The 26,105-nt window shown below is 63.2% G+C and overlaps 1 protein-coding gene across 7 annotated transcripts; it reads right to left on the minus strand.

The window, feature by feature from the left end:
• Nucleotides 1-830: 830 nt before the first annotated feature.
• On the minus strand, nt 831-25,469 carry SH2B2 (SH2B adaptor protein 2). Of its 7 annotated transcripts, none has more exons than XM_043454978.1 (9): nt 25,335-25,469; nt 12,087-12,832; nt 8,730-8,831; nt 7,036-7,127; nt 5,636-5,727; nt 5,369-5,527; nt 4,368-4,576; nt 2,100-2,271; nt 831-1,359 (listed from the first exon to the last, which is right to left on the minus strand). In XM_043454978.1, exons 1-9 carry the CDS (start codon nt 25,375-25,377, stop codon nt 1,013-1,015), a joined length of 1,962 nt encoding a protein of 653 aa, XP_043310913.1. In that variant the 5' UTR covers nt 25,378-25,469; the 3' UTR covers nt 831-1,012. The 7 variants fall into 7 exon arrangements, with proteins under 7 accessions (XP_043310913.1, XP_043310914.1, XP_043310915.1 ...); XM_043454979.1 differs by lacking the exon at nt 25,335-25,469 and adding an exon at nt 23,349-23,710; XM_043454980.1 differs by lacking the exon at nt 25,335-25,469 and adding an exon at nt 23,345-23,587.
• Nucleotides 25,470-26,105: the final 636 nt, after the last annotated feature.

Consider the following 26,105-nt stretch of genomic DNA (forward strand, 5'->3'; position numbering starts at 1 on the left):
GGGTGCCCCCCAGGGGTGCTGCAGCCCCGCATATGGGGGAGGGCTTGCAGGGGTGGTCCCAGGAGGATGAACTGCCTGGGGCTCTGAGATGCACATGGATGCGGGCCCTGCAGGAGCACTCCTGGGCAGAGGGACCATAGGTCTGTGTCTCCAGGTGGGAAGGCTGAGTTTGTACGGGGGGAGGGGGTGGGGGCTTTGGCTCAGCAGAACAAGCTTCTTCTCAGGGAGACCACTGCCCCGGGGTGGGGTGCTGGGACCTGGAGCTGGCCGGGTCTCCAGGTGGGAGCCACAGCCGGACCTCCGCCTGCAGGGGAGCAGGGGCGGGTCGGAGGTCCTCTGGGCCACATACAAGTTTGAATCTAGACGAAAGGTGAGAAACCCAGCCTCTCCCACTGCCCAGTCCCCCAGTGGGATAGTGCAGAGAATTCTTGTCCACACTGCCAGGACCTCAGTGAGGAAGCCAAAGCCTGTTCCCTCTCCTCTCCAGGGTCCCGCTCTCACGTGGCCCCACTGTGTCACTCCTCATCTTTCCTCTGCCCTTCCCACCTCCCATTCTTACCCCCAAAGCTCAACTCCACCTCTGGCCCAGTTCTGCCAAAGCCCCCTCCCCAATCCCTGTGGGCCTCTTGGGCCCAGCGCTTTATCTCTGCACCTCCTTTCAGGTACTGCCGCCGGCTGTCTTCTGACCTCACTCGCCCAACGGGGAAGCCGGGCGCCCTGAGACACAGCTGGGTGGTGGACGCTCCCCAGGGAGCCGGTGTGCGGCGCCCCCTCCTCCCGGCCAGGCCCGGGAGGAGCGCGGGCCGGGCAAGGATGACAGGAGAGCCAGGTGCAGTCCCTAAAACAGGCTCTTTAATAACATTATGTCTTCATTGAAGAGCTTCGCTTTTTCCACCCAGCGCCGGGTGGGGCGCGGGGGCCGGCAGGGTCCGGCTTTGGACGCCCGTGGGCCATCGCCCGTGCTCGGGGGGCGGGTCCGGTGGCCCCAGGGCCTTGGCGCCGGCGAGCCCGCCTAGTAGAAGGAGTATTGGTTCTCCACGGCCCGCGTGTGGCCCCGGGCGCCCTCGCCCGGCCCGGCCTCGGGGGGCTCTTCGGCGCCCCCGCCCGCCGCCTCCAGCAGGCGCTCCGCGCTGTTGCTGCGGCTGCGGGCGCTCAGGGGGCCCTCGGCGGCAGGGCGCGGGGCGCCGGGCACCGACGCGGCCGAAGACGACGAGGCGGACGAGGACGAGGCGCCGCCGGCCTCCGAAGGCGAGGCGGGCGGGCAGGCGGCCGCGGCGAGGCTGGAGAAGTAGTGCTGGCCGGCCGGCTCGCTCCAGCAGGCGGGCGGTGGGGGCGCGGCGCTGGGCGAGGGCCCCGGGTCTGCAACGGGAGACCGCGGGCGTCAGGGCCGAGCCCGGGTCCTTCCTCCTTCCACGCTACCCCACCAGCGTGCAGGCAAGGGCCAGCGCCCCAGGAACGGGTGACCTAACATCACACAGGGAGGCCCAGACCCCAGATCCCGCGCTGCTAGTTCCAGCCCACCTCCTAGAGAAAAGTCCTGGGTATAGGTGGCTGTGGCTCAGACGATAAAGAAATTCGCCTGCAAATGCAGGAGACCCGGGTTCGATCCCTGGTAGGGAAGATCCCCTGGATGGAGGGCATGGCAACCCCACTCCAGTATTCTCGCCTGGAGTATCCCATGGACAGAGGAGCCTGGCGGGCTTCAGTCCATGGGGTCACAAAGAGTCGGACACGACTGACACTTTGCATTTTTCGTAGGTGCGGCGGACACACCAACGCGGAAGCCGCGTGCCCCGCACCTTCACTCACCTCTGCCAGGCTGCCTTCTTTACCAGCTCGGCGCTCAGCCCCACCCGTGCCGGATCTAAGGGACTCCACCCACTTCCGGGATGCCCGCGGGCGCCCCCCTCCGCCCGCCAGGAATTTACTCCGGACACGGATCCGCGGGGGCTGTCTCTTTCCCTCCCACCCGGCTGGTCCAGGTGGCTTACAACAGGTACCAGACCTGGCTGGTGCTCTTCCCGCGGGGGCTAGCAGGGTGACGCCCTCCCCTACTGCCCACCCGTCTGTCTGCCCGGGCCGGGTTAGGGGCGTCTTACCAGGCGGGGGGCCCTGGGCCCGCACATAGCTGCGGAGGGTGATGTCGGCAGAACCCCCGGACTCCAGCGGGATGGGGTGGGTGTGGAAGTGGCGGAGCATGTCGAGCACAGACTGGAACCACAGGTGCTGCACGTGGCACTGCCCGTGGCCGTTCAAGGACAGGCGCAGGTGCTGTGGGCAGAGATGGGCGTGGTCAGTGGGGAGGAGGGAGGGGTGTCTTGGGTCCACCCCCTGCTTGGCAAGGGCCTCTGAAGGTCAGGGGGAGGGCCAGGTCTCACAGAGGCCATATGCGGCCTCAGGGCGAGGGCCTCTCACCCGGGAGGCCCATCTCGGGAGGGGGAGGGTCACGCCGGTGGCGGTGATGGGCATGAGGGCCACGGGGCCGGGGGGCGGGGGGCTGGAGGGGGGATGCATTCGTCCCTATACAGGGAGCACCTGCATCAGGGCCTTCACGCACCCGCTTCATCCCTAGTCTCCAGAGGCCCTAGAAGGCAGAGATGCCGTGTTTTGTTTGTATTAATTGCTCAGTCGTGTCTGACTCTTTGTGACCCCATGGACTGCAGTCGGGAGGCTCCTCTGTCCACGGGGTTCTCCAGGCAAAATGCTCGAGTGAGGTAGCCATTCCCTTCTCCAGAGGATCTTCCCAACCCAGCGATGGAACCTGGGTCTCCTGCATTGCAGGTGGATTCTTTACTGTCTGAGCCATCAGGGAAGCCCAGAGATTCCGTGTTAGAAACGGGGAAACCGAGGCACAGGGCGGGCGGGACTCACCCACAGCCACTGGCATTGAGCTAAGAAGAGAACTCATGTTGGGGTGACTCTCTCAGCCCAGCTAGGGGTCTGCTGGCCTTCCCTGCCCAGCTAAGGTCCAGAAGGCTGGAAGCAACCCCAGGCTGATTTGGGGGGAGCACCGCCACAGGTGCCACTCATCCAAGCTGTGGGGGTGGGGCGGGGAGTGGGAGGAGCCCGGGGAACTGGGCCCATCTGGGCCAGGCACCGCAGGGAGAGAGAGGGGCCCCAGGCGTGTGGTCTTGAGTGGTGGGTGAGCCACAGGGCTCTGACTTCAGCCAGTTTTTGCTCCGTATGTATCCCACACGGGGAAGAGTGGCTGTCCCTGGGGTGTATGTGGCAAGAAGGGGGGTGATAGGAGGGTTTCAGGGTATGCCTGTGATGGGGAGCTGGCCTGGGCACCTACGAACAGGAGAGAGAAGCCCTGGCGGGGAGGGAAGTGTTCCATGGTGGGGCCGGCGCTGCCCAGGGAGCCGGGGGCGGGGGTGGGTGGGGTGCGGTCTGAGCCGTGCCAGCCCAGGCTTGGGACATTGGCCCAGTGCAGGCCTGGAGCGGGAGTCCTGGGGTCCCCCCTCCTCTGGTGGGGACTGACGGGAACTGTGTCCTGGGAGGAGCCAAGGCTGGGTCTGTTTCCTTATCGGAAACTTGAGAAGAGGGGGGTTGAGGTTCCTGCCCACTCTAACCATCCCCGCCCCCCAACAATCACTGGACTTTCTGTCGTTTTTTGCCTTTGCGCCTTAGGCATTATTAGCACACAGTGCCCTTCCTCCAGAGCCCGCCATCTGGGCTTGGCCCTGCCCTGTCTGAACCACCCTTTCACTAGTCTTCACCTCAAGGATTCCCCATCCATCGCGTGTCTCAGGTCAAGCTCCTTTCCTACTCTGGCTGGTGGGGTCAGGAGCCTCCCGGTGCCCTCTGCCCCCTAAAGCCCTCTTGCCCAACCCCTCCCCTGCCTGGTTCTCTGGGGCCCACTGTGTGGTTCCCTGCCACACCCCGTGGCCTGGTCTGAGCACAGGCCTGGCCCGGATTGGCGCCCAGGAGGGGCTGGTGAGCTGTGCTGAGCAGGGAAGAAGAGTGGCTGTGTGGGGTGGGAGGGGCGCTGGTTGACCCCAGCCCCTGTATTCAGGTGGCTCCCAGTGGAGACCCTCAGAAGCCCCAGTGCTACGTGATCCCCAATGCACAGGGTCAAAGTCAGACCCTCAGAAGGGCCCAGCCTCCTGTGGGTTCAGCCACAGGCAGGACCCCATCGGCTCGTGGAGAAGCCACAGCTGGGGCAGCCTGCAGCCCCAGGAGGGAGGCGGGTGACCGGAAGCACGGTCAGGAGCAGGCCTGGCCCGTGGAAAGCCATGCCGCCCCCACCCCCAAGGAGCCTACTGCCTGGCATGGGTGCAGCCTCAGGGCTACCCCAGGCCCCCCCACCGACCCCGGGCTGGAGGCTTCCCCTGTGTGCGCCCCCCAGCCCCACTTCCCCAACTTGCCTTGGCCTTGCCCTGGAAGTTGAAGGTCAGCACGTACTCCCCGGGCCGGGTCTCACTCTGGCGGATCACAAAGAGGCCGTGGTTCCGGGGCCCGCCCACCAGCACCAGCTGAGCCGCCTTGACCCGCGACAGCGTCCCGTGGAACCAGGGGTAGTCGGAGAGCTCCAGCTCGGCCTCGGCCTGGGCCTCCGGCTCCGCTGCCTCCTCCGCTGCAGAGGAGGGGACAGAGTGAGGGGCGTGGGGACGGAGGGGCCACAAGAAGAACACCGATGGGTCATCTCGATCAGCTTGTTGGGTTTTTGCAGGTAAGATGCTCTTAGAATAACTGAGAATGAGGCATGGAGCTGACCCGGCCCACTAAATGTATCAGGTAAACTGAGGCACAGAGCGGAGAAAATGATAGCCTGAGAGGGTAGGCTTAAACTGACAAGTCTGGTTTAGCAAATAGCTTAATGATAAGAATGTATCACATGAGGGAATGGGAGCCTCTTGCCTCATTAATAGCAAGGAGCCAATGGTTTCTGTTCTCATTCAAGAGATATTAAACGTCCTTGCACCTCATGAACCAGTAACGAAAGTCCTCGATAGCCCCAGCTGGTGCAGACTTCAGGCTATCTGCTTGTATGTATAACATCAGAAGATGCTTATTTCACAATCACTGAGCAGTTTGCTCTGGAAAAAATTGGTAGGGTTGCTTAATTTCCTGGGGTCACTCTTAAGTCAGCAACAAACTTGGGAACAAATCAAGTGTCTTTGTCCCCATCCCCCTGGTTCTGACCCTTGGAACCCCTTTCCGTGAGAGTTTTCTACTTAAACCGGGGCCCATGGGAGGAGTCAGGCTCCTGGCCGGGCCTGCAAAAGCCAAAACCACCGAGTTGCTGTGCAAAGGACCCAGGGGGATGAAAGGTCACAGCTTCGGAGGCTCAGGAAGGGCTTGGGAGGGGTCTGTGGGCTGGGCGGGGCCCCGGGAGGCGGGCAGGAAGGGCAGGGCCCCATTGCACCTGTGTTGTTGCTGCCGCTGCCTCCCGGGGACTCCAGGGTCTCCAGGAAGGTCTCCAACGGGACGTGGACCAGGGATTCTCCGACAGCCTCTCGAGCGCGGCTGTGTGGGGCTGTCACCACGGCTGCCGTTGTCTCTGGGGGCCGGGGCAGGTCCACTGCTGGGGAAGCGGCAGGTGAGAAACGTGTGTGTCTGTCAGGCCACCTTGGAGCAACCGCCGCCTCCAGCCCTGCCCTCCACTGCTCCAGCCGGTTCTGTGCCCACCTACCCTCCGTCAGGAGCTCACAGCTGCAGGAGGCCACGCGGCTGGCCAGACAGCCTCCCCGGGCACAGGAGGGCTCCGCGTCTTCCTCGCTGTCCCTGTGAGGCAAGAAAGCCCAACCGTGTCCGGCCGCGGGACTCTGACTCCGACCGCGGTCTGCTCACAGAGCCAGGCAGAGGCTGACTGTCCCGCGGCCAGCATCTGCTCTGTCTGGCTCGCCTGGGTCCCTCTGCCTCCGAGTCCACGCGATCACACCCTCGGCTTGCTCAGTGGCCACCACGTGAGTGACCGGGCCATATGGACAGGTCTCCAAGTGGGCGCAGCCATCCCCTAACCCTCAAGAGACGCTGTCCTCCTCTGAGGATCCCACCGAGGACCTCCTCTGGGGGCGGTACATGGGTGGGCGGGGCCTGTGCCGGCCCCGCCCCCTCCCCCAGGCCTTTGTCTCCCCATCTGTGTCGGCTCTAAAACACCCGCAAAGTGAGGTTCACCTTCACGGGGGCGAGGCAAAGAGTGTGCGGAGCAGATGGCTGGGAGGGTGGCAGGGGAGGGATTAGAACCACTTCGGGGATGGGGGGGCGGCGCCTGGGAGGCGCTCCGGACTTTAATTGTGCTTCCTTAAATGAAGCTGTTAATTAGAAAGCAGCAGCCCCTCCCCCCGGGGCTTGGCTCACCCCATTAGCCAGGGGAGCCGCTGCCAACTGCTCAGCCGGCCGCCCTGCCCGCCCCTCCTACTCCTGGCCTGGGGAACCTCTCCCGGATGGCGCAGCCGGCCTCCCTGCTGTCCTTCTGTCCCCGGTTTATTACTAGCCATGGCTCCCCGCTGCCCAGACCTACCCGCTTTCCCGGCTCTCTCTCGCTGAAGGCCCGGCCTCATTAGCTCTAACTCCAGCCACCCGAGGGCGCTGACATTCCCCGCGAGTCCCAGGCCTCCGCGCTCCTCCACTGCCCTCCTCCGCCCCCAGCCCCCTCTGCCTGGCTCAGGCCCCCCTTTCTTTAAGCCTCAGAGAAAGGGCCCCTCTACCACTACAGCTTCTCTGAACCCCAGGACTGGGTTAGGGGGCCTCCCCTTTGGTCCTCCATCCCTGGCCCTTTGGGCTCACCGCGTCACTACCCATCTATCATCGATCTCCTCATGGTTTCAGCCTCCCCTGGGAGTGAGAACAAGATGATTCAACTGCCCTCCAGGCCCCCGGACCTTGAATCTACAGAGCCTGCTGGGACTGGAGGTGTGGGGAGAGGGAGGGTCTGGGCCAGCACCCACCTGGATTACACTGCCGTGAGAAGGGCCCATTTCTCAAGCTCAGCTCCTGCCCTCACCAGGAAGCTGCTCCCGGTGAAGGCTCCACCCAGGGCGCAGCCCCGCTAGGCCCCCCCACCCCGTCTGCCCATCCCAGGGGTCTCACCCGGGGTCTGCGCAGCCCTGGATGTCAGCCACCCACGAGTGCTTCTGGAGGGAGTCGATGGTCTCCAGGATGTACTCTGCTCCATTCTCCACCTGGGGAGGGGGGCGACGAGAGTCCAGAGGCTCACCCCGCCCCTCCCGCAGGGGGAGATCCCTGGTCTGAGCAGCTGGGAAGACAGTGGGGTCCCCGGTGGAGGGCAGCCCACATGGGCAGCAGGCCCTCCCCTCCCCCGCTGGGGATCACGGGGATGACTGAGGTCATCCTCGGGCCCCACGGATGCAGCCCCCACCCCCAGGAGGCTGTGCTGGCTGGGTAAAGGCTGGGGTCGGGGTGGGAGAAGGGCATCACAATCCTCAGTCTGTGGGGGGCCAGCAGGCCCAGCCCTGAGTGGTGGGCTCACCCACCTTTGCACCTGGAACTCCGCCTCTGCGGCCACGCCCCAGGGATAAGCAGCCTCCAGAAGGGAAGCAGGAGGAGAAAGCCCGACCCAGTGGGTGATCAGGCACACACACTGTCTGATGAACTCTTCCCAACAGCCCCAGGAGAGAGAGGCGACACTTTCCCCATTGTACAGATGGGAAGACTGAGGTTCAGAGAGGTCCGCTAAGTGGCTGAGTCACACAAGCGCTCAGTGGTGGCGTTGGGACCCAAACCCAGGTCTCTAATGCCAAGGTCTGGCCTCTGAGTTTCTTGTTTAGTAAAGAGCAGTGGGATTCCCATCCCATCAGAGCTTGGAACTGACTTCCACCCTGCTCTGAACTGATGGGGAAACTGAGGCCCAGAGGTTGGTGGTTGAGGCCCAGGTGGTTGCCGTGGCCCCGGGACTCCTGAGCCTACTCAGAGACACAGAGGCCACCCAGCTGTCAGGAGCAAGGCTCTGACCTATCTCAGCCAGCAGATGAGAGAGCCAGGCAGGGAGGGGCCGTGTCCTCAGCCCCCAGACTGGGTGACTCAGGGTCTGGGGTTGGCAAATGTTTGTTAAATGAATAAAGGAGTTCATGATTAAACAAACAGGGCCGAGTAAAAACATAAACCCAACTGGGCCACTGGAGAGGAGGCGGGGTGGCTGGGGGGAGGGGGGCGCCCCTCCATGCAGCTTCGGGTGGGTGGAACCAGGCCTCCTTGGGGACTTGGCCTCACAAACACCCTCTGATTCTCCAAAGAGGCTCGGGGCCACAGCCCTGGCAGCCCAGAGCCGTGTCCTCAGCAACCCGAGCAGGCCACCCTGGCGATGCGGGGCCTGGGAAAAGGATGGGCAGGCCCCAAACTCACTGGGGTGCCTCCCTGGCCACCCTCAGGGCCTTTGTGCCATTGGTGGGGCCGGGCGGGTTCCCACACTCCAGGGCTGGTGACAGGGGCATTTGCATAACCGCTGCAGGCTGGCTACCAGTTCCTGCCTGTGGGGTGGATGCGGCGCGGGACTCCAGTGGGGGAAGGGGGAAGGGAGGAAGTGAAACTCAGGTCCTTCCCCCTGGCCCAGGAGGAAATGGGAATGGGGACCCACTTGGTGGACGACACCTGGGCCACTTCGCTCTGGAGCTCAGGCCAGGATTCACGTCCTAGCTGTGTGCTTGACATCTGTGGAGGGTGCTGGGACCCCCACCCCCCAATCTGGGGCTCCCTGCCCCCACCCTGCTGCTGGCCCTTCACCCTCACCCGCACAAGGGGTCTTCGGGACCAGGGGTGAGGCTCACCTTCAGCACGAACGTGTTGTCCTTCTCTGGCATCTCCAGGGGCATGGTGGTACGGACCTCGATGATGGCCGACAGAGGGATGCTGACTTTGGGCCTGGAGGCCTGACGAAGGGGCGGTGAGACAGTGGCCCCAGGGCCTGCTGAAGTCCTCTCTCCCCTCCCCCACTCCCAGAGGTCAGAGCTGCCCCCAGCTGAGGATGCCAGGCAGCCCTGGGGTGGAGGTGTCTCAGTCCCCATTTCACAGATGGGTAAGTTGATGGTGTTCCTGGGAAATGGAGGGACCTCCCCACATAGTCACAGAGCTGGGATGGACATGGGTCTCCCACCTCCGAGCTCTGAGGGGGGCAAGCTCTGCCCCAGTCACCCTTCCGCCCAGCACACCCACCAGATCTGTGGTTTTTACATTTTTCACCTTGACCTATGCTAAGAAATACATCTGACATGGTGACATCTAGGTAAAAATATCTCTGAGACACACGTTTCACCAGATAATATTTACTCTGACTGTGTGTGATGGAGTGTGACATTTTCTATTCTATTCTAGTTCATTCAAAAAAAAAAAAGGTTCATCTCCTCCTTCAGATTAGATTTACCACAGTACAGGGTTGGAGACCCTGACGCGGACTGGGATTCCTGGAATCAGGCAGGGCCGTGTCTCAAGGTGGAAGAAAAGAGGCCAGTGTGGGATTTGACCAAGGTGAGCTGGCAGGACTCCCCAGGAGGGCCGCTCTGTGCCTGCCCCCCATCTCCTGGCCCTGGTCCTAAGGCCCCCGGGCTGGCCTGAGACAGATTCCTGGCAAAGCTTGAGCTCTGGGACAGGGACTTCTCTTAGGAGGAAAGGGAAGGGCCCCACATTGGGTGGGCAGGCGGGTGGGGGTTCCTGGCAGTGCTGGCTGCCGTCCAGCGGGCGTCGGGCTGGGCTCGGGGTGGTGACTGCGGGCTCGCTGACCGCAGCAGGCCCTCGTGCCAGCCGGCCGGGCGGGGCCCACGGTCCTGGAGCGGGTGGAACAGACAGGTCCACAGAGAAAAGCCGGACTGGGCTCCTGCTGGCCAGAGGTGCTGAATCCTCCGCCTGGCCTTGGAGGCCCGTCTGCCTTTCCCTTTGCTCCAGCTCACTGTTCCCACTTGCGTGGATGGAACTATCAGCCTGTTTCACGCCCCAAGTGAAAGTGTTAACTGCTCAGTCGTGTCTGACTCTTTGCGACCCCATGGACTGTGGCCTGCCAGGCTCCTCCATCCACGGGACTTCCCAGGCAGGAATACTGGAGTGGGTTGCTATTTCCTTCTCCACTGATGACCCCAGGCCTTGGCTTAGGCAGCCTGAGTCTCCAGCAATGCCTGTCCTGGGGCCCTGTCCACCGGTCAACACTTCTGCAGCCTAGGCTTCTCCTCCTCGGGGCCCCCAGAGCATCCTGCACCAACTCCATTGAGGTTGACCCTCCAGCCCAGCAAATACCAGCTTCCTGGTGGTTCCCCGATGGCAGGGGGCCAGCAACACTGCTTCCTGGGGCCAGGCCTAGGGCTATGAGGGGACCCAGGGTTCAGGAGACTTTTCCTGCAGGGCGGGTGAGGGGGCTGGGGGTCTGACACACGGGGCCGTATGAAAGGGCACTCTGAGGGTCCCGGAAACAGTCCCTGAGCCTGCAGACCCCAAGCCCCCATCTGCTCCAAGGGTGCAGCTAGGCCTCCAGGGGCGAGAGGAGGAAGAGCTCTGGACCGTGGGTGGGTGAACAGGACTCAAAGGCAGGAGGAGTGTCAGCCGGGACTTCCTGTGGGGTGCATACATCCTAGACCAAACTCATCTGGGAAACAGGATCTGACCCCTCACCAGGCCTGCTCCCCCTTCCCACAAAGTCGCTCCTGAATTCGCAAATATTTGCATGAAAAATGGAGGGTCTGAGGCCAGATCAGGGGTTGGGAACCCACTAGCCTTTCTCAGAGGTTGGGAAGGTGATCTCTCAGAGGTTGGGAACGTGGCCCCCCAGGAACCCCGCCCTCTGCCAGCGGTGAGCAGTGGGCTCAGGAGGGGCTCATGCAGGGGGCACCAGCTGTTGCATCCGCTCCCTCGAGGGCAGCTATTTTCAGCCGGGCAGCTGTGGCTGCCACTCAGGGTGCAGAGGCGCTCAGGCCCTGCCCTGTGGGTGACCCTGGGCAAGTCCCATCCCGCCTCCCACCCTCACCGGGCCTCGGTCTCCCTGTCTGAGGAGCGGTGGCGTTGGGCTTAGTGGTCTGTGATTCTCTCAGGGACCTAAAGGTGGAGCCTGGGCAGGCAGAAAGCCCTTGGGAAGTCTGGGGGGTCCTGGGACCTGGAGAGAAAGCGCTTCAGAGAGTAGGGTGTCCCCCTAGGAAATCACCTTTCCTATGGCTCATGGGCCCCAGACCTTGGGGAGCCCACCCCATCCACCTCCAGGGCAGAAAGGCAAGGAGGAGGATCGGGAGTCCAGGCAGACAGGGGGGTGGGGAAGGAGGCGAGGCTCAGGGTGACTAAAGGCACTAGGGACAGGGTGGGCCCAGAGGTGGGTGAGGGCCCTGGGCGTTCTCGGGGCTGCCGCACCAGCACACGCTCCCGCCTCTGAGCTCCCAGGACCACCAGGATGATGGGTATAATTAGCTCAGCTCTGCCACCCACCAGCTCTGTGACTCTGGGCTGGCCACGCCCCCTCCCGGAGTTTCCCTTTTTCTCTTCTGTGACCTGGGGACCATTGATGCCCACTTGCTGGGGTCCTGGGAGGATGACGGATCTCAGAAAGTGGGCACAATTGTTAGTTATTCCCCCCTTCCAAACGAGGCAGGTTTGCCCCCTCTTCCCCCAGCCCCGCCCACCCCAGGTGACCCCAAACTGCCCCTAGGGCTTTGGCGGTGACCGCCAGGAGGAGGGGAGGGCGTGGTGCGCTCAGGCGAGCAGCATGCTGCTAAGGGCAAGAAACTTAGCTCCTGAAACCTGGACCAGAGGAAGCCACCCGGGCCCGGGCTGGGCTGGAGCCTGGCAGCCAGGCAGATGTCTCCTGAGCCAGACTGCAGACCTCCGGCAGGCCCTGAGTGTGCCAATGTCAGTCCTTGTCTGCTTCTCTGGGGAGGCTCCAGCCACCCAGGGGTTCCAGGTGAGGAAGACACGAGTCCAGGCAGCCAGGCTCTCCAGTACCCCAAGAACAGCACCCAGAACCCCTTCTGTAGCCAGAGGGCCCTTCTGACCCCTCGCAGGCTTGAGGGATGCTTGAGGGATGACTTGTGGGGTGGGGGGCCGGCACCCCAGGCTCCTGACCCGGAATACTCTATTTTGCCGGCCAGCTAAGACAGAGGGGTGCTGGATGCCTGGTCCTCCACGATCTCCCAGGGCAAAGGGGGTGGGCAACTCACCTTGGGTGGCACGAAGAACTCCAGGCGGAAGCGCTCGCCCGCCACGGCCCTGCGCAGGAGCAAGCGACACTTCTGCCACTGGGCGGCGCCCCCGGGGCCCGAGGCCGCGTCGTCCGCCACCATGAAGCGCAGCGCGCCCTCGCGCTGGATGTCCACCAGCTCCACCTTGGCCGCCAGCGTCCGCGACAGCCGCAGGCGCCGCATCCACTTGTCGCGCGCCTCGGCTGGGGGCTCGGCGGCGCGCGGGGCGGCGTCGGGCTCGGGGGAGGCGCGCCGGTGCCACATGTCGCGCACGCCGTCCACCACGCACAGGCTCATGTTGCGCAGCGAGAAGCCCTTGCGGACGCGGGCCTTGGCCGCTGCGGTCGCCGACACGTCCTCCGAGCTCCGCGAGTGGCCGTAGGGCGCGGCCTTGAGCGCTGGGGGCCCCGCGGGCCCGGGCTCCATGGCGTCCGGGGGCTCGGCCGCCCCTCGCGGCGGCGCCGGCCCGGCCACCAGCACGCGGCGCACCTCCTCACTGAACACGTCCAGGAAGTTGGCGGCGAAGTGGCGGGAGAAGGAGGCGCCGGCGTCGGGCGTGTCGTAGGCCGGGTTGTCCCGCAGGAAGCGGCAGAACTTGTGCGCGAAGTCCACGGCGGCCGCCTGCGCGTGCAGCTCGCAGAACTGCCGCCAGTCCGGGACCGGCACCGGGACCGGGACCGGGGCGGCACCATTCATGGCTCCCGTCCCATCGCAGCCCGCGGAGGCTGCGGGCGAGAGCAACCGGTGAGTCAACTTCCGACCCCTGGGGAGCGCCCACCCGCTGCCGCTTCCCGGGACTGTGTGAGCCGCCTTTCCCGGCAGCACCAGTGTGTGAGGACCACCAGGGAGGTGGGACATGTGTCTGCAGGAGGGGGGGACCCCGCCCCCTCCATTCACTCTCCCCAAACAGCAGTCCCAGGGAACCCCAAGGCCATTCCTGGGTCTGGCGCAGGAGGCCGGGATGACAGGTGCTTTCAAGTGGGGTCCCTAATGAGCCTCCAGCGACCCTCTTCTGAGGGTCCCTAAAGTTCGGAGGGCAGGAAAAAGTCATGCACAGTCCTCTTGGCACTACCCTTGAAATTTGCCAAGAACACCACTCCTCCACTCACTGCCATCCAGGCTGCTGTCCAGGGACCCAAGCAACCCCTTCTCCACCAGCAGTACTTTAGCAGCCTCTTCACTGCCCTCCCTCTGTGCCTCCACCCCCCCCTCCCCGGAAATTGATCTTATCCCCCATAGCCTGTTCTCCACCCAGAAACCCAGTCATCATTTCTAAAATGAAAGACAGATCAGGCCCTCCCCTGCTCAGAACCCTGCAATGGCTCCCGCTCCATCAAAGAAAAAGCCACTGGCCCCCAACACCTCCTGTGACCTGCCTCCATCTGACTCCCCGTGTTTATCTCCCACAACTCTACCTGTTGCCCACTCTGCTCAGGTCCCACCCGAGCCCCACCCCAGGGCCTCTGCACTTGTGATTTTCTCTTGAACGTGCCCGGAAAGTCCTTTCCCTCACACTGCCTCATGTCCTCCAGGTTTCTGCTCAAATACCATCTTGCCTGATAGCTTTTCTTGACCATCACTCTATTTAGAACAAGAAGGTCTCAGGACTTCCCTGGTGGTCCAGTGGATAAGACCTCATACTCCCTCTGCAGGAGGTGTGGGCTGGATCCCTAGTCAGGGAACTAGGATCCTGTGTGCTTACTTTTCTGCAGTGTGTGTCTCCATCTCATGCTGTTTATCCATTTGCTTGGTTGTGTTGTCTCCCAGGCACCCCACCCCATCCCGCCCTGCACCACACCCTCCCCTGAAAATGCCACCTCCACGAGGCAGCAGTCTTGACATCTTCTAAGTGGCTGTGTCCCCAGTGTTGGGCACGTGGCAGGCACTCAGTCAACACTGAATGAATGAATGAATGGATGAATGTGTTCAACACACCAGGCAAGTCACACCTGTCACTGCCCAAGCCCTCACATGGGGCCAGAGAACACACAGCTTGTTAGTGACAAGTCTGGGATTCTCACGCTGACTCAGAGACTTCGAGGGTCATCTCCCAGTGTGGATCCAATATGACTAGCTTTTCACATTGGCCTGGAAGGTGCTGCCTCTTCATACTTCTTACCATTATGGTGGACTGACTACCTTCTCTAATTGTTCCCGTGTGTGTGTGTGTGTGTGTGTGCGCGCGCACGCGCATGTGTGCATGCGTGCTCAGTTGTGTCTGCCTCTTATGACCCCATGGACTGTAGCCAGCTCTGTCCATTGGAACTCCCAGGCCAGAATACTGGAGTGGGTAGCTATTCCCTCCTCTAGGGGATCTTCCCAACCCAGGGATCGAACTTGGGTCTCCTGCATTGCAGGCAGATTCTTTACCATCTGAGCCACCAGGGAAGCCCTGTTTCCTCCTGAACCCCATCCAAATCGGACCTTCCTGAAGAGGCCCGAATCCAGGAATCCCAGCTTCCGCCTCCTGTCCCCAGGCCCCTCCACCCTTGCTCACTCGAGATGGCCAGACTGCATGGTGTCTAGTCATCATAGGGCCCTGCCTCCTCATCCCTGAGTGGCACCCCTCCTGGGGGCACAGGCCATTCATTCTGTTTATGCATCTCCCCCTGCAACAGGCCAGGGTGAAAATCACTGGAGAAAAAGTGGGGTGATGTGGACCTACCTGCCCTGCCATGGGGAGCCCCTGTCTGGGGGGGCCGGTGGGTGCAAGGGGAACTGAGACGGGGGGTTCTGCCCTCACCTGCCTTCCCAGGATCCCCACGATTCCCGGCCCGGCCCTTCCCTCGCAGCTCCTGGGAGCACCATCTCATCTGTCCTCTGGGATCCAAGCTGTGTAATTAAACACCGGGTAAAAATAGCTCCCCTACTTCTGTGAGATCATCCTCAGGGCCTCTGGGCCATGGGGCACTGGGGGATTCCCTCTCACCTGGGGGGCTACCTCGGCCTTCGACCTGCACTCCGTAACCACAGCACAGCCCCGGGGAGGCAACAGGCCACGTGAGGAGGCCACTGAGCCCGGAAGACAGTTTTCCAAACCAGCGGGTCGCCTCAGAGACTCCCAGCCCAGCATTCAGGGGGAGAGGAGCAGGGAGTTAGGAAGGCTTCCTGCCAGCAAAGGGGACCAAGAGTGACCTCCCTGCAGGCATGAGCAGTAACCTGGAGGGAGGCTTTTCAGGACATAGGGGAGGGGCTGGGGGAGAAGGCGGGCTGAGGCACCCGTGAGCTTGGTTCACGCTGGGCCTTTCCCCTGCCCTGCCCTTCCTCCCTTCTCATCTGGCTAACGCCCACTCAGCCCTCAAGAATGAATTCGGGGGCCACTTCCTCCAGGAAGCCTTCCCTGACCTCCCCCTGCCTCCCCAGCCCAGGCTGAGCTCCCACAGTCCCCTCCTGTGTGTCCCGCTATCGAGGTGCTAAGGGTAGAGTGTCCCAGGCGTCTGTGTCCGCCCGTCTCCCGTCTACCACAGGCACTCCTCGGGGGCAGAAGGCGGGCCTGAGTCATATACCAGGAGTGAGGGTGGGGCAGGAACGTGCCTGCCACCATCACTGGGGCCTCGCCCGACCTGGGGTGAGGGGGCCTTTCTGGGGGTGGGATGGGGACACAGGGCCCTGAGGCTGAGCGTGGGAAGCCCGGCCCTGGGCTCCGAGGCCATCCAGTGACCCAGCAAGGTAGCGCTCCCAACAGGGTGCATCGATATTCCCTGTTCCACTGCGACCACCAAGAGGGTCAGACCAGGTGAGAGGGCAGCCTGGGAGGGGCTCGCCCCTTAGCCGGCAGCAGGTGAGGACGCCCCCCACCTGCTCACAGGGCAGCTGGGGGCAGGGAAGAAGCCGGTCCCACAGCCTCGAGCTCAGGCATCGATCCCGTGCCCCGCGTCTTCTGGCTGGCCCAGAGTCCTCTTAGCAAGGAGACGGGTGAATGCGGGGACAGGAGCTGCAGGAGAGGCTCTTGAAATGGGGAGGGGGCCCAGCTGGGCCTCACTGGAGGCAGGGGCAGGACTCGGAGGAGTCTGCCAAGAGCAGGGGGCGACGGCCATGCCCTGGGCAGGGGCTGGCCTGGGAAGCGCCGACACTGGCCCTGCCTTGCCCTCCCCTCCTCCCCGCCCCAACCACTTGCTGGCGGCTCAGGAGCCCATGGGCCCGATGCCCGGACCAGCAGCCCTCGAGGTCCCCTGGGTCCAGCCGGGGCTACGCAGAAGTGACAGGGGTGGTACGGCCAGGGGTAAAAGCCACGGGCAGCGGGCCAGCAGGGAGCCCCGGCGCTAGTCACAGGCATGGCTCCCTGTGAGAGGAAGGCTGCGAGCCACACGGAAGAGGGCTCAGCGCCAGCAGGGACACTGGAGCGCTGTCCCCAACTGCCCGGGGGCCCAGAACTGGCAGAGACAGAGTGCCGTGACTTTGCTCAACTGGGCTCCAGGCCTGACGTCTTTGCTCTCTGGGTGAGGGCTGCTGACCTCACCTCCAACTTCTGGGCCTGTTTCCTCACTTTAAGAGTGAGGATGAGGGACTTCCCTGGCACCACAGTGGTTAAGAATCTGCCTTCCAATGCAGGGGACACGGGTTCGATCCCTGGTCGGGGAACTAAGATCCCACATGCTGGTGGGTTTCCCCTATGGCTCAGAGGTAAAGAATCCACCAGCAATGCGGGTTCGACCCCTGGGTCGGGAAGATCCCCTGGAGGAGGGCATGGCAACCCACTCCAGTATTCTTGCCTGGAGAATCCCATAGACAGAGAAGCCTGGCGGGCTATAGTCCACGGGGTCACAAAGAGTCGGACGTGACTGAGCCACTGAGCGTGCATGCACGCTACGGGGCAACTAAGCCCACGTGCTGTGAGAGAGCCCCACGTGCCACAACTAAGACCCGATGCAATCAAATAAATATTAAAAAGAAAATGAGGCTGAGGGACTACCCTTCACTGGAAGGACAGCACAGGAGGTGGTCTCTGCAGTATTCTGATCCATGTGTCCCTGTGGGCAGGGCTGGGGCTCCCCTCACCTCTGGGTGGAGCCAGGAGGTAGTCTCCAGGGACCAGCCAGGGTGACTCCCGATCAGTCATTCTGGAGGGGACCACAGGCCCAGGGGTGGGAAAAGCAGAGCTTCAGGGGGAGGGGACCCCGGAGGTCCCAGAAGCAGGGTGGGTGCCGTCACCGGCCCCCATGGTGTGGGCTGGCGGGCAAGGTTTGTGGGCTGAACCCAGCGGGCCCGGGGCTCCACCGTCTCCAGCAGCTCCGCAGGAATTCCCTCCTCCGTCTCTGCCTGCGTGGCTCTCCAGCCGGCTGGACCTTCTGCCTCACTCGGCTGACTATTCAAATTCTGCACCCTCTCCGGGCTGTGTAAAAACCCTCTCCTCTTCCAGGAAGCCTTCCCGGACGCCAGCCCTTCCATCCTGAGCTCCCATGGTCCCCGTGGTTCTCGGCCCTCCTGCTTCTGTGAGCAGGGTCCTCCCCTCCCCCTTTTCTGGCCCCAGGGAGCCAGAAGGAACTTGCCCAGTCAGCTTGGGACAGCCATGGGCTGGGCAGTGGGAGATCCGGGCTGTGTCTCAGGCCAGGCTGTGTCTCCCGAGCACTTGGCTCCCCGTCCATAAAGTGGGGTGCAGGAGCAGTGGCCTCCAGGGGCCCCTGACTTTCACGGCCCTTGACCCTGAAGGCCAGGGTCCCACAGTCCCTCCAGGGGTGGGACCGGGGACAGGCAGGAGGTTGTCTCTCGCCTTCATGGGCTTCTCCTGTGAGGACTGGGATGGAGACCAAGGGAGTCCCACCCCACCTGGTCTGGGCATAAGGCGGTGGCCCCCCACTCCCCCAAGGGCCCTAGGTGGGCAGACCACCCTCCCCAATCTATCGCCCTGGGGTATTTCCAGGCCCAGCCAGGCTGTCTGGCTTCTCCTCCTGGAAAAAAATGTTTTCTGTTCCCATCATCCCAGGGCCGGAGGGCGATGGGATGGGGCTTCAGGGAGGCAGGGCAGGGTAGGGGTGGGCGGGGAGGGGAAGCCTAATCGTGTCCCTGCCTGGTGCCTTTCCAAGCCGTGGACTCTCCTCACCCCTCTGCCAAGAACCCAGAAGGGAGAATCCCCCAACCCCCACCCCGGTTAGATGCCGGGGAGAGGGGGCGGCTGGCCTTCCGGTGGTAAAAATAGCGCTGACAATTGGAAAAGGGAAAAAAAAAAGAAAACCAGCCATCAGCCCCCAGTGGCACGCAGTTCCGGACCCCTTGGCCAGGTCATTCCTTAAAATATTAATGAGGCGGCCTAGTCACCCCGCTAATGGGCCGGCGACCAATCGATCGGCTGCACGGTGGGCAAGCGGTCTGGAGGGCGGGGAGGCACCAGCAGGGCCCAGGGCCACACTTGTGGGGGGAGGGGGGTGTTCCTGGGAGCCCCAGCTGGAGCTGGCCTCCCTACTGCCCGAGACCCCTGAGGAAGGGACAGCGGCCCCGCAGAGCAAACCAGCCACCCAGCAAGGCTGCCTCCTGGGCGGGGGGCAGGGCCTGAGTGGCATGCACTCATCCTCTGTGCTCTGTTCTGGGCTGGGCAGTGCCCGCCCCTTCCCCTGCCATGAACCACTCACAATGGGGAAACTGAGGCCTCCTCCTGGGGCCCCTCCAACACAAGAAGAGGAGACAGGGTCTCCCTTGGCTGCTCCCTGCCTTCCAGGAAGCCGGCCCCAACCATGCTCACTGATGTCCTGTCCTCTGGGCATCTCAGGACCTGGCCCGGCCCAGCTGACTGTGCACTTTACCACCACGGCTCCTTCCAGCTGCCTTCGTGGCCTCCTGGGAGCGTATCCCCCAGCCCTCTCTCTGCATCCCGTCTCCTGCAGCACAGGCAACCTTCGGGCCCTCAGAAGGTGCCCCGCAGGGCAGGCTCTGAACCAAGGCCGCCTGCGAGAGGGAGGTGCGGCTGGAAGTCCCAGACCTTCCCCACCCAGGATACGTGTGCTGACCTGCGACCCTGGCAGGAGGCAGAAGTGGGTGTGACTTCTGGTCTTGATGCTCTTGACTGGGTGGGGACTTTGCTGCAGAGTGGGTGTGGGGAGGAGGGCGCTCTGATTAGTGACAGCAGGGACAGGTGTGGATGAAGAGCCCTCTTAATACCGTACGCCGGTATGTGTGTGTGGTGGGGGAGTGGGGAGCAGCTCGGGACTCAGGTGGTCTGGCTTTTCCGAGCATCAGTTTCCATAGCTGTAAAGTGGGACCGGTCTTGCTCGCCCATGCAGACCTGCCTGCTCCTGGTCCAAGGCTGGTCGGAGGAGCATCTCAGGGAGGTGCCTGTTAAAAGCCCTGTGGCGTCACACCTGCCACACAGCTCCCAGCCTTTGCCACCGTGGGACCGGGGAAGCCCTTCCGCTGAGCCCCCAGGATGTACCAATGCCCCTGACCTTGAGAAGCGCTGCTGGCTCTGGGACCTGCAGACCTCCAGTCCTAGGGAGCCCCCAGAGCTGCAGCCGACAGCTGCTCGCATCACAGGGGCCCCGTGGCCGGGGCATCTCCCCTCCTCCACATCTGACCGTTTGACACATGGAACAGCGGAATGGTTAAAAGCCTAAGGTCTGGAGCCAGACCAGCTGGGTTTGAATCCCAGCTCCTCCACTTCTGCGCTGTGTGACTCAGCCTCTGGGGGACCTCAGTTTCCTCATTCGTCACATCAGCGGGTAAAATAGCACTGACCTCAAAGGGCCGTCATGAGGATTAAATAAGCAATTTGTTTAAAAATCAAAGCTCCTTGGCTTCTACTTCCTAAATGTCTTGTGTTCATTCCCTCTTTTCCTCCCACTCCTCTGGGCAGAGGACTCCTCCCGAACCTCCTTGTTTCTCGAGATCACCACCCCGTGCCCCAGCCCCCTGACTAATCCAGGCTCCACAGGGGGGCCCAGGTCATCTTCCTGGATGTAGGATCAGGACCCACATCCAGCGGGGCTATGCCCCTGCCCTCACGTCCTCCTCCCTGCCAGGAAGGGAGGATTCTCCCCTCACACAAATGAGGAAGTGAGGTTCTGGGAAGGGAGGTGACTGGTCCCCCATTCCCGGGTGTGCCCTGTGTGGGTCGGGAGCCACGCTGGCAGGTCCAGGGTCACAGATGGGTGAGAGGAGTCGTGTGGAGCCAGGTTCGGGTCTGTCCCTCTCTACAGCACATGCTGCTCCCAACAGGGCCCTGTCCCTGGGGAACCCTCACTCTGAGGGCACAGTAGGGGGACCCAGGTCCCGCCCTGGAAAAGGAGGTGGCCATCTGACTCCTGGAGGAGGCGGCAGGGGAAGTCAGGGCTGGGCTGCAGGAAGCCAGTGTCAGAGGAGCAGGGAGCAGGGCCCAGGACAAGACGCTGTGTCAGGGCCGGGGGCTTAGGAGGGGAGCCTGTCCTCCTTCAGGAGCGCCTGGTGCTGGACAGTTCCTGGACGGCTCCGGAGGTGGAGAGCAGGCTGGGATGGCTCTAGCTGCCCGCGCCCTGCCCTCCTGGGGGTGCGGAGCAGACGCACCAACCCCTCTCCAGCCTTGACCTGGGCTTCACGCAGTCTCTCCTCTCCCAGTGTTAGGGATCTCACCTAGGCCCCGATTCACACCCCACCCAGACCTCCCAGGGCCGTGGCCCAGCCCCCGAAAACTGCCGGACACCCTCTTCAACCCCTACCACTCAGCCCACCAATCTGCCTTCTGGCTTTATCACGACACACACACCTCAGACTCCTGAGACCTCAGCAGCTCCCCTCGGTTGAGTATCCTAGACCTCTGGGTACTGCGAAAGCTTACAGAGCTTCCCTGGGCATGTGGGCAACAGATCTCCCAGCCTGGCTGATCTCCAGGCACCTCAAACTCACCACATCCAAGTTCTAATACATCCTCTTCCTCCAACCCCTGCTTGTCCACTGCTTGGGGTCTCAATACACAGCCTGGCATCTCCTCACCTGCTCCTCTTCCCCAGTAGCTGATGGGTCCCCGAGCCCAAGGAATCTCTTTTGTCTCTGCCCGACCCCCCCATCCCTCCACAACACCGTACGGCTGCACCCTGTCTTCACCAGACCGTGAGCCCCAGCTGGGTGTTACACCAGCCCCCAGGTGGGCCCTAGACACAGAGGGTTGGAAGTTTCTGGAGAATGGAGCCCAAACCGGAGGAGCCCAAAGATGCTGTACTCCCACACATGGCTCTGCCCAAAACCAGGTGTGGCTGTGACCTCCCCTAGATATTGAAGAGTCACCCTGCCGTCCCCTGGGACAGAGCGTAGCCATTAAAACAGACCCACCCAGGTGAGGCGGGGGAAGAGAAACCGCCCCAGTTCCCAAAGTGGCCATCGCCCCTCCAGTCCTACACGGACAGTGAAGGAGCAGGAAGCGAGGCTGGCTCTAAGATTGGATCTTTGAATGCCATGGGGACAGCAGGCAGGAGGCCCAAGGTCCCTAAACCCCCAGTTTCCTACAACCCAGAATAGATAGGCAGTGCAAGGGGTAGGAACCGGATTCTTGTCAGAGAGGTGGTTTGGAAGCTTGGCTTATTGGTTGAGTGACTTTGGACAAATCATTTCACTTCCTTGAATCTGTTTCCTTCTCTGCAACATGGGGATAATAATAGTACCAAGCCCCAGGGTTGTTGTGAAGATTACATGAAAAACAGCACGGATGCCCTCAACCAGCATCAGTCAGCTCGAAACCAAACCCTCAGCCCTGGGAGTGGGGTGGGAGGGTTCCACCTGGGGGGGGGGGTGTCCCACCTCCCAGGGAAGTTCACCCTTTGGTGTGTGCTCCCTAGGAGACCCACAAAGCAGGGAGGAGGGGGTTAGAAAAAATTTTAAACAGGTTTTTTTTTCAGAGTAAGGGTAAGAAGAAAAGCATATGCGTTAACTCTTGATCACTTAGACCCAGTTATCCCCAGCTGCCTGCCCATCCTCACTCACGCCCTCTAGAGGCGGAGAGGAGGAGAGGGAGGCGGCTAGTGGGAACCTGTCGCCCAAACCCCACAAACACCCTGAACCTCACTTCTGCCCCCCACTGCCAGACGTCCCCCAAAGTTCTTAGAGCGGACAGGTTCTAGGTCACTCCCAGTCAACTGGCCTCCTTGATGGAGCGGGGAGGCCAGGATGGAAGAGATCTGTTCAAAGTTGGAGGCAGGGATGGGAGGGTTCAGATCATCCTCCCCTCCCAACAGAGGCAACCAAAGCCTCTTAGGGTAAACACCCCCTGGCTCCTCCGACTCTCTCAGGGGTGCCCATTCACCCCATGCTCAGCGACCTGTGTTGGCGGGGGCAACTTCTGCTAGTCACCCAGCTAGGAGGGAGGCACCACCATCCCCATTTTACTGGGTAGACGATGGAGGCTCAAAGGGCAGACAGTGGAGGGTTCACTCCAGGTTTGACTCCCAACCCTGAGGCTCTCCCCGGCACCAACTGGCTTATCTTTGTTCCCGGGTCACTCTCGAGGCTGTCCAGTACGCCCCGCGCGGTTCTGGAGGGGTCCCAGTCATTGCAGACCTCTCCCCGCTGAAGACCGCACTTCGTGGGCCGCTGGGGTCCTCGCCTCTGCCCGGTCTCGGCCCGCTGGCTGGCGCGGTGCGGGGCTCCGCGCCGCCCGCAGGTTCATCAATGGCGAGGCCGGAGGGCCTGAATGGAGGGCACGAACCCGCCCCTTCTTAAAGGAGCCGGCCTCTCCCGCACCCGCAGCGATCCTCCCCACACTACCAAGGGCTGCCGGAGAGCTCCCGGGGTGGGCGGGTCGGGAACCGAGACCGTGAGAAAGAAGGCCAGGGCCAGATGGAGGGCGTGCCGGCCGGGCGACGCCGATCTGGACAGGGTCCCTCCTGTGGCCCGCACCCTCATTTCAGGTTGGCCTTCCCCGCGCCCCCGCAGCCTGGGGCAGAGACCCCCAACGCTCCGCCCTCCACCCCAAGCCCTGGTCAGAGACCCCCTCCTCCAGGGGGCCCACCGAGCTCGCCCACCACCGGGCCTCGGCCCTGGGAAGGGGCAGGGGGCGCAGCTGCTCCGGAGGCGGCTCGGCCCCTCCCGCCACTCCCGCCCAGCCCGGGCTGGGGCGGGGGGCGGGGGGCGCGTCTAGAAGCCGATCTCCGCCGGGGGCGCATCTCCTCCGTCGCGTTCCCTCCCACCCGCGCACACAAAGACAACACGCGCGGACCGGGGCGCGTGGGGCCGCGCTTCCCGGAGCAGCGGTGCGCACACAACACGCTCGCCCTCAGGGACCGACCGGGTTCAGAGTGATGGACTGGGGGGACGAGGGAACTGGGAGGACAAGCAGGCCGTACCTACAGGCGCGCAGCTGCGGCCGAGCGGGCCGGGGCGCCGGCGGAGCGCTGCCCGGACCGCGGCCGGCCTCCCGGGGCCCGGCGGCTCATGGCCCGCGGCGGGTTCAGGCTCCCTCCGGGCGGCAGCTGGCGTTGGCGGCGGCTCCTCCCTCCGTCGTCCACAACCTCGAAGGCTCGTGCGCTCCTCGCTGGCCCGGCGCGGCCCGGGCTCGGCTCTCTTGGCGGCGGAGCTCCGCGCGCTCCGAGCTCAGCCCCGCGCGGCGCGCGCGCCCCCCCGTTCCCGCTCCTACCCTCCGCCCGTGCGGCGCGCGCCCTCCCGGCCCCACCCCCGCCGCGAGCTCCGCCCCCTCCCGCCGCGCCGGCCCCGCCCCCGCCGCGCCCCCCGCCCTCCGCGTAGCCTGTTCGGCGCCCGCAGCTGCTGCTCGCTGCCTCCGGTGGCGGCGGCTGGGCGGCCCAACCTTGGGGCCCAGAGGGGTTAGGAACTGGCCTGCAGCCGCCCCATTCAGAGCGACAGTCCGCGGTTGCCCTTCCTCGCGGAGCGGGCTCCGGGCCAGGCGCCGAAATTCCACCCCGCGGCCCTAGCGGAGGCGTCCCGGGGAGTCCGGGATGGTGGCCCCGGGCGCGCGGCCGGTGGGGGCCGGCTGGGTGGCCTGAGTTAAGTGGAGTGTCTGGGGCGTGGGCGCTCCTCGGGGATGGGCGCCCGGCGGGGACCCGGGACCCTCCGGCGTGGGGACAATGGGAGTCTCGAGAAAGCCCAGATGTCGCAACGGGGGGAAGTCGACGTCTGGTTCTCATAAATCCGGACGGCGAGCACCACGCCCCCTCCCCTCAGCGCTTTCAGTGCCGGAAATCGCCCAGGGCAACAGGGCAGAGAAAACCCAAGCAAGGTTCCCACCTCCCCATCTTCACAGTCATGGGGACACTGGCGCCACATGGGGAAGGTCTTCAGAGGTCACACACCGGGCTGGTGGGGGCGGGGCGGAGACACAGCCCTGTCTTCCTCACCCCTAGTTGGTTCTGCAGCCCCCCAAACCTGGGGCGTATGTTACTGCAGATCTCAGTCTGGATTAAAAAAAAGACCGCTGCTGGCCTTTGCAAAAACTTGTGGACTGACTGCTGGTGAGCTGGGAGCCTCCAGGAGGCTTCCTGGAAGAGCCAGAGGGGCTCCTGCAGGCCTGGAAGGCACCCAGGAGGAGCAGAAGGGCATCAGTGTGAGAAGTGTGGAAGCTGGCTCAGAGATCAGACCTAGGGCTTGCTCCCTGGGGGCGCGGGACTCCTCCCCCGCCTCCCTTATTGCCCACACCCCAGGCCCTCAGCCCCCACTGGCAGGAGATCTCCATCTCCCGGCCCTTGCTAAGCCTCTGCAGCCCCACGTCTGGCTGTTCTGTGATCTGCTGTGGTCTCCCAGGAGCTGTGGCTGGGAGCTGCCTCCATCTGTTACCCGCCCCCACCCATGTTGACCTCTGACCTTTGTAGAGAGCCCTTTAACCTTTCCCAAAGGTTTCACATCTCTGATTTCCCAGGATGCAGAAGAGGCAAAGAAGGGTTTTTAGCCCAGTCTTGAGGATGAAAAGGGTGGGGCCTCAAGAGGAGCCCTTGCCTCCTGCCTGCCAGCCCTGGGTTCCTTCCACAGTGGCGCTAAAGCAAGGCAGGCCTGGTCTGAGGCCCTGGTACCTGGCCCCTACCCTTCCATATGCAGACTGGCCACTATCTCGCCAGGACCTGCCTAGCAAACCCTTGAAAGCTTAGGCGCAGTGCAGACCAGCCATCCTTTGGAGCTACACAGAGGCCTGGACATCCGGCTGGCTGGGCTGGGATTCAGACCTTTGAATAGGGCTGGAAGGGGTGTGGGAGTAAGGCTGTGGGTGGGAGGGTGACTGCCTGCAGAGTGGTAAAGAGGGAGGGAGGCCCCACACTGGGCGGCCTGGCTGTGGACCCCACCCTCCTGGGAGGTGAGAGAGCCTGCCCACACCCCCACACCTGAACTAACCTGGTTCCGAGTGCTGGGCTGAGCTCCACTGGTGGCCAGTCATTGGCCAGGGAGGGTCATGGAGTGTGGAGCCCTAGGCAGGACAATAGCGCGGATACCCAGGGAGGAGGAAGTAAGGGGGACTCCGATCTACAAGAAGGAACTGGTGGGAGAAGTGGAAGTGGCTGGGGCGGGGAAAGAAGGTGGGGGGTGTGTGTGTGATTAGCCAAGAGTAGCTTTGTCCTGGGGACAGGAATGAGGGTCAGGGAGGAGAGGTCCATCTCGGGTCCCCAAGGGTGGCAGGTTCTGGGGCGTTTGAGAAAGTCCTGATGGGGGAAGTGATGTGTGCTGGGGGTGGGACCCCAAAGGGGGGCCCCTGGAGGTACAGACTCTGGAGCACTCAGGGCTAAAACTCAGACAGGATTTGCACAGGGGCCTCTGGCCTGGTGGACTGCAGGGTGTGGAACCAGCCTTGTGGGTTGCCTGGTCAGTGGGATAAACGCCAACCATCACAGACCAAGAGGAAGTCCTCGGTGTGAGTGGAAGGGGGCCTTCACCAGTGGGGCTGGCCTGGAGGCCGGGTGGCTCAGACCCTGTGACTCAGGGGTGTCCCCTAGGCTGGTCCAGGGGACATGGTGGGCATGGGCAGGTAGGGCCCAAGGGAAAGGGACAGAGAGCTGGCTCCAGTGTACACAGAAAGGGAAGCCGGGAGTCCCCAGGAACTGACATCACACATCCTACCGCAGCCTGACAGGCAGATTTAAAAAGGGAATGGATGTCTCTTTGGCTGGG

Source organism: Cervus canadensis, chromosome 32 (genome assembly GCF_019320065.1).
Source record: "Cervus canadensis isolate Bull #8, Minnesota chromosome 32, ASM1932006v1, whole genome shotgun sequence".
Taxonomy (NCBI): Eukaryota; Metazoa; Chordata; class Mammalia; order Artiodactyla; family Cervidae; genus Cervus; species Cervus canadensis.

Excerpts from the sequence above, each read along its gene's own strand:
- SH2B2 (XM_043454974.1), bottom strand. The coding sequence starts at position 12,965 with ATGTCCCACCTCCCTGGTGGTCCTCACACACTGGTGCTGCCGGGAAAG. Across the intron at positions 5,528-5,635 it reads CTGTGAGCTCCTGACGGAGG|CAGTGGACCTGCCCCGGCCC; the intron begins GTAGGTGGGCAC and ends CCGCTTCCCCAG. Across the intron at positions 2,272-4,367 it reads ACTTCCAGGGCAAGGCCAAG|CACCTGCGCCTGTCCTTGAA; the intron begins GCAAGTTGGGGA and ends CTCTGCCCACAG.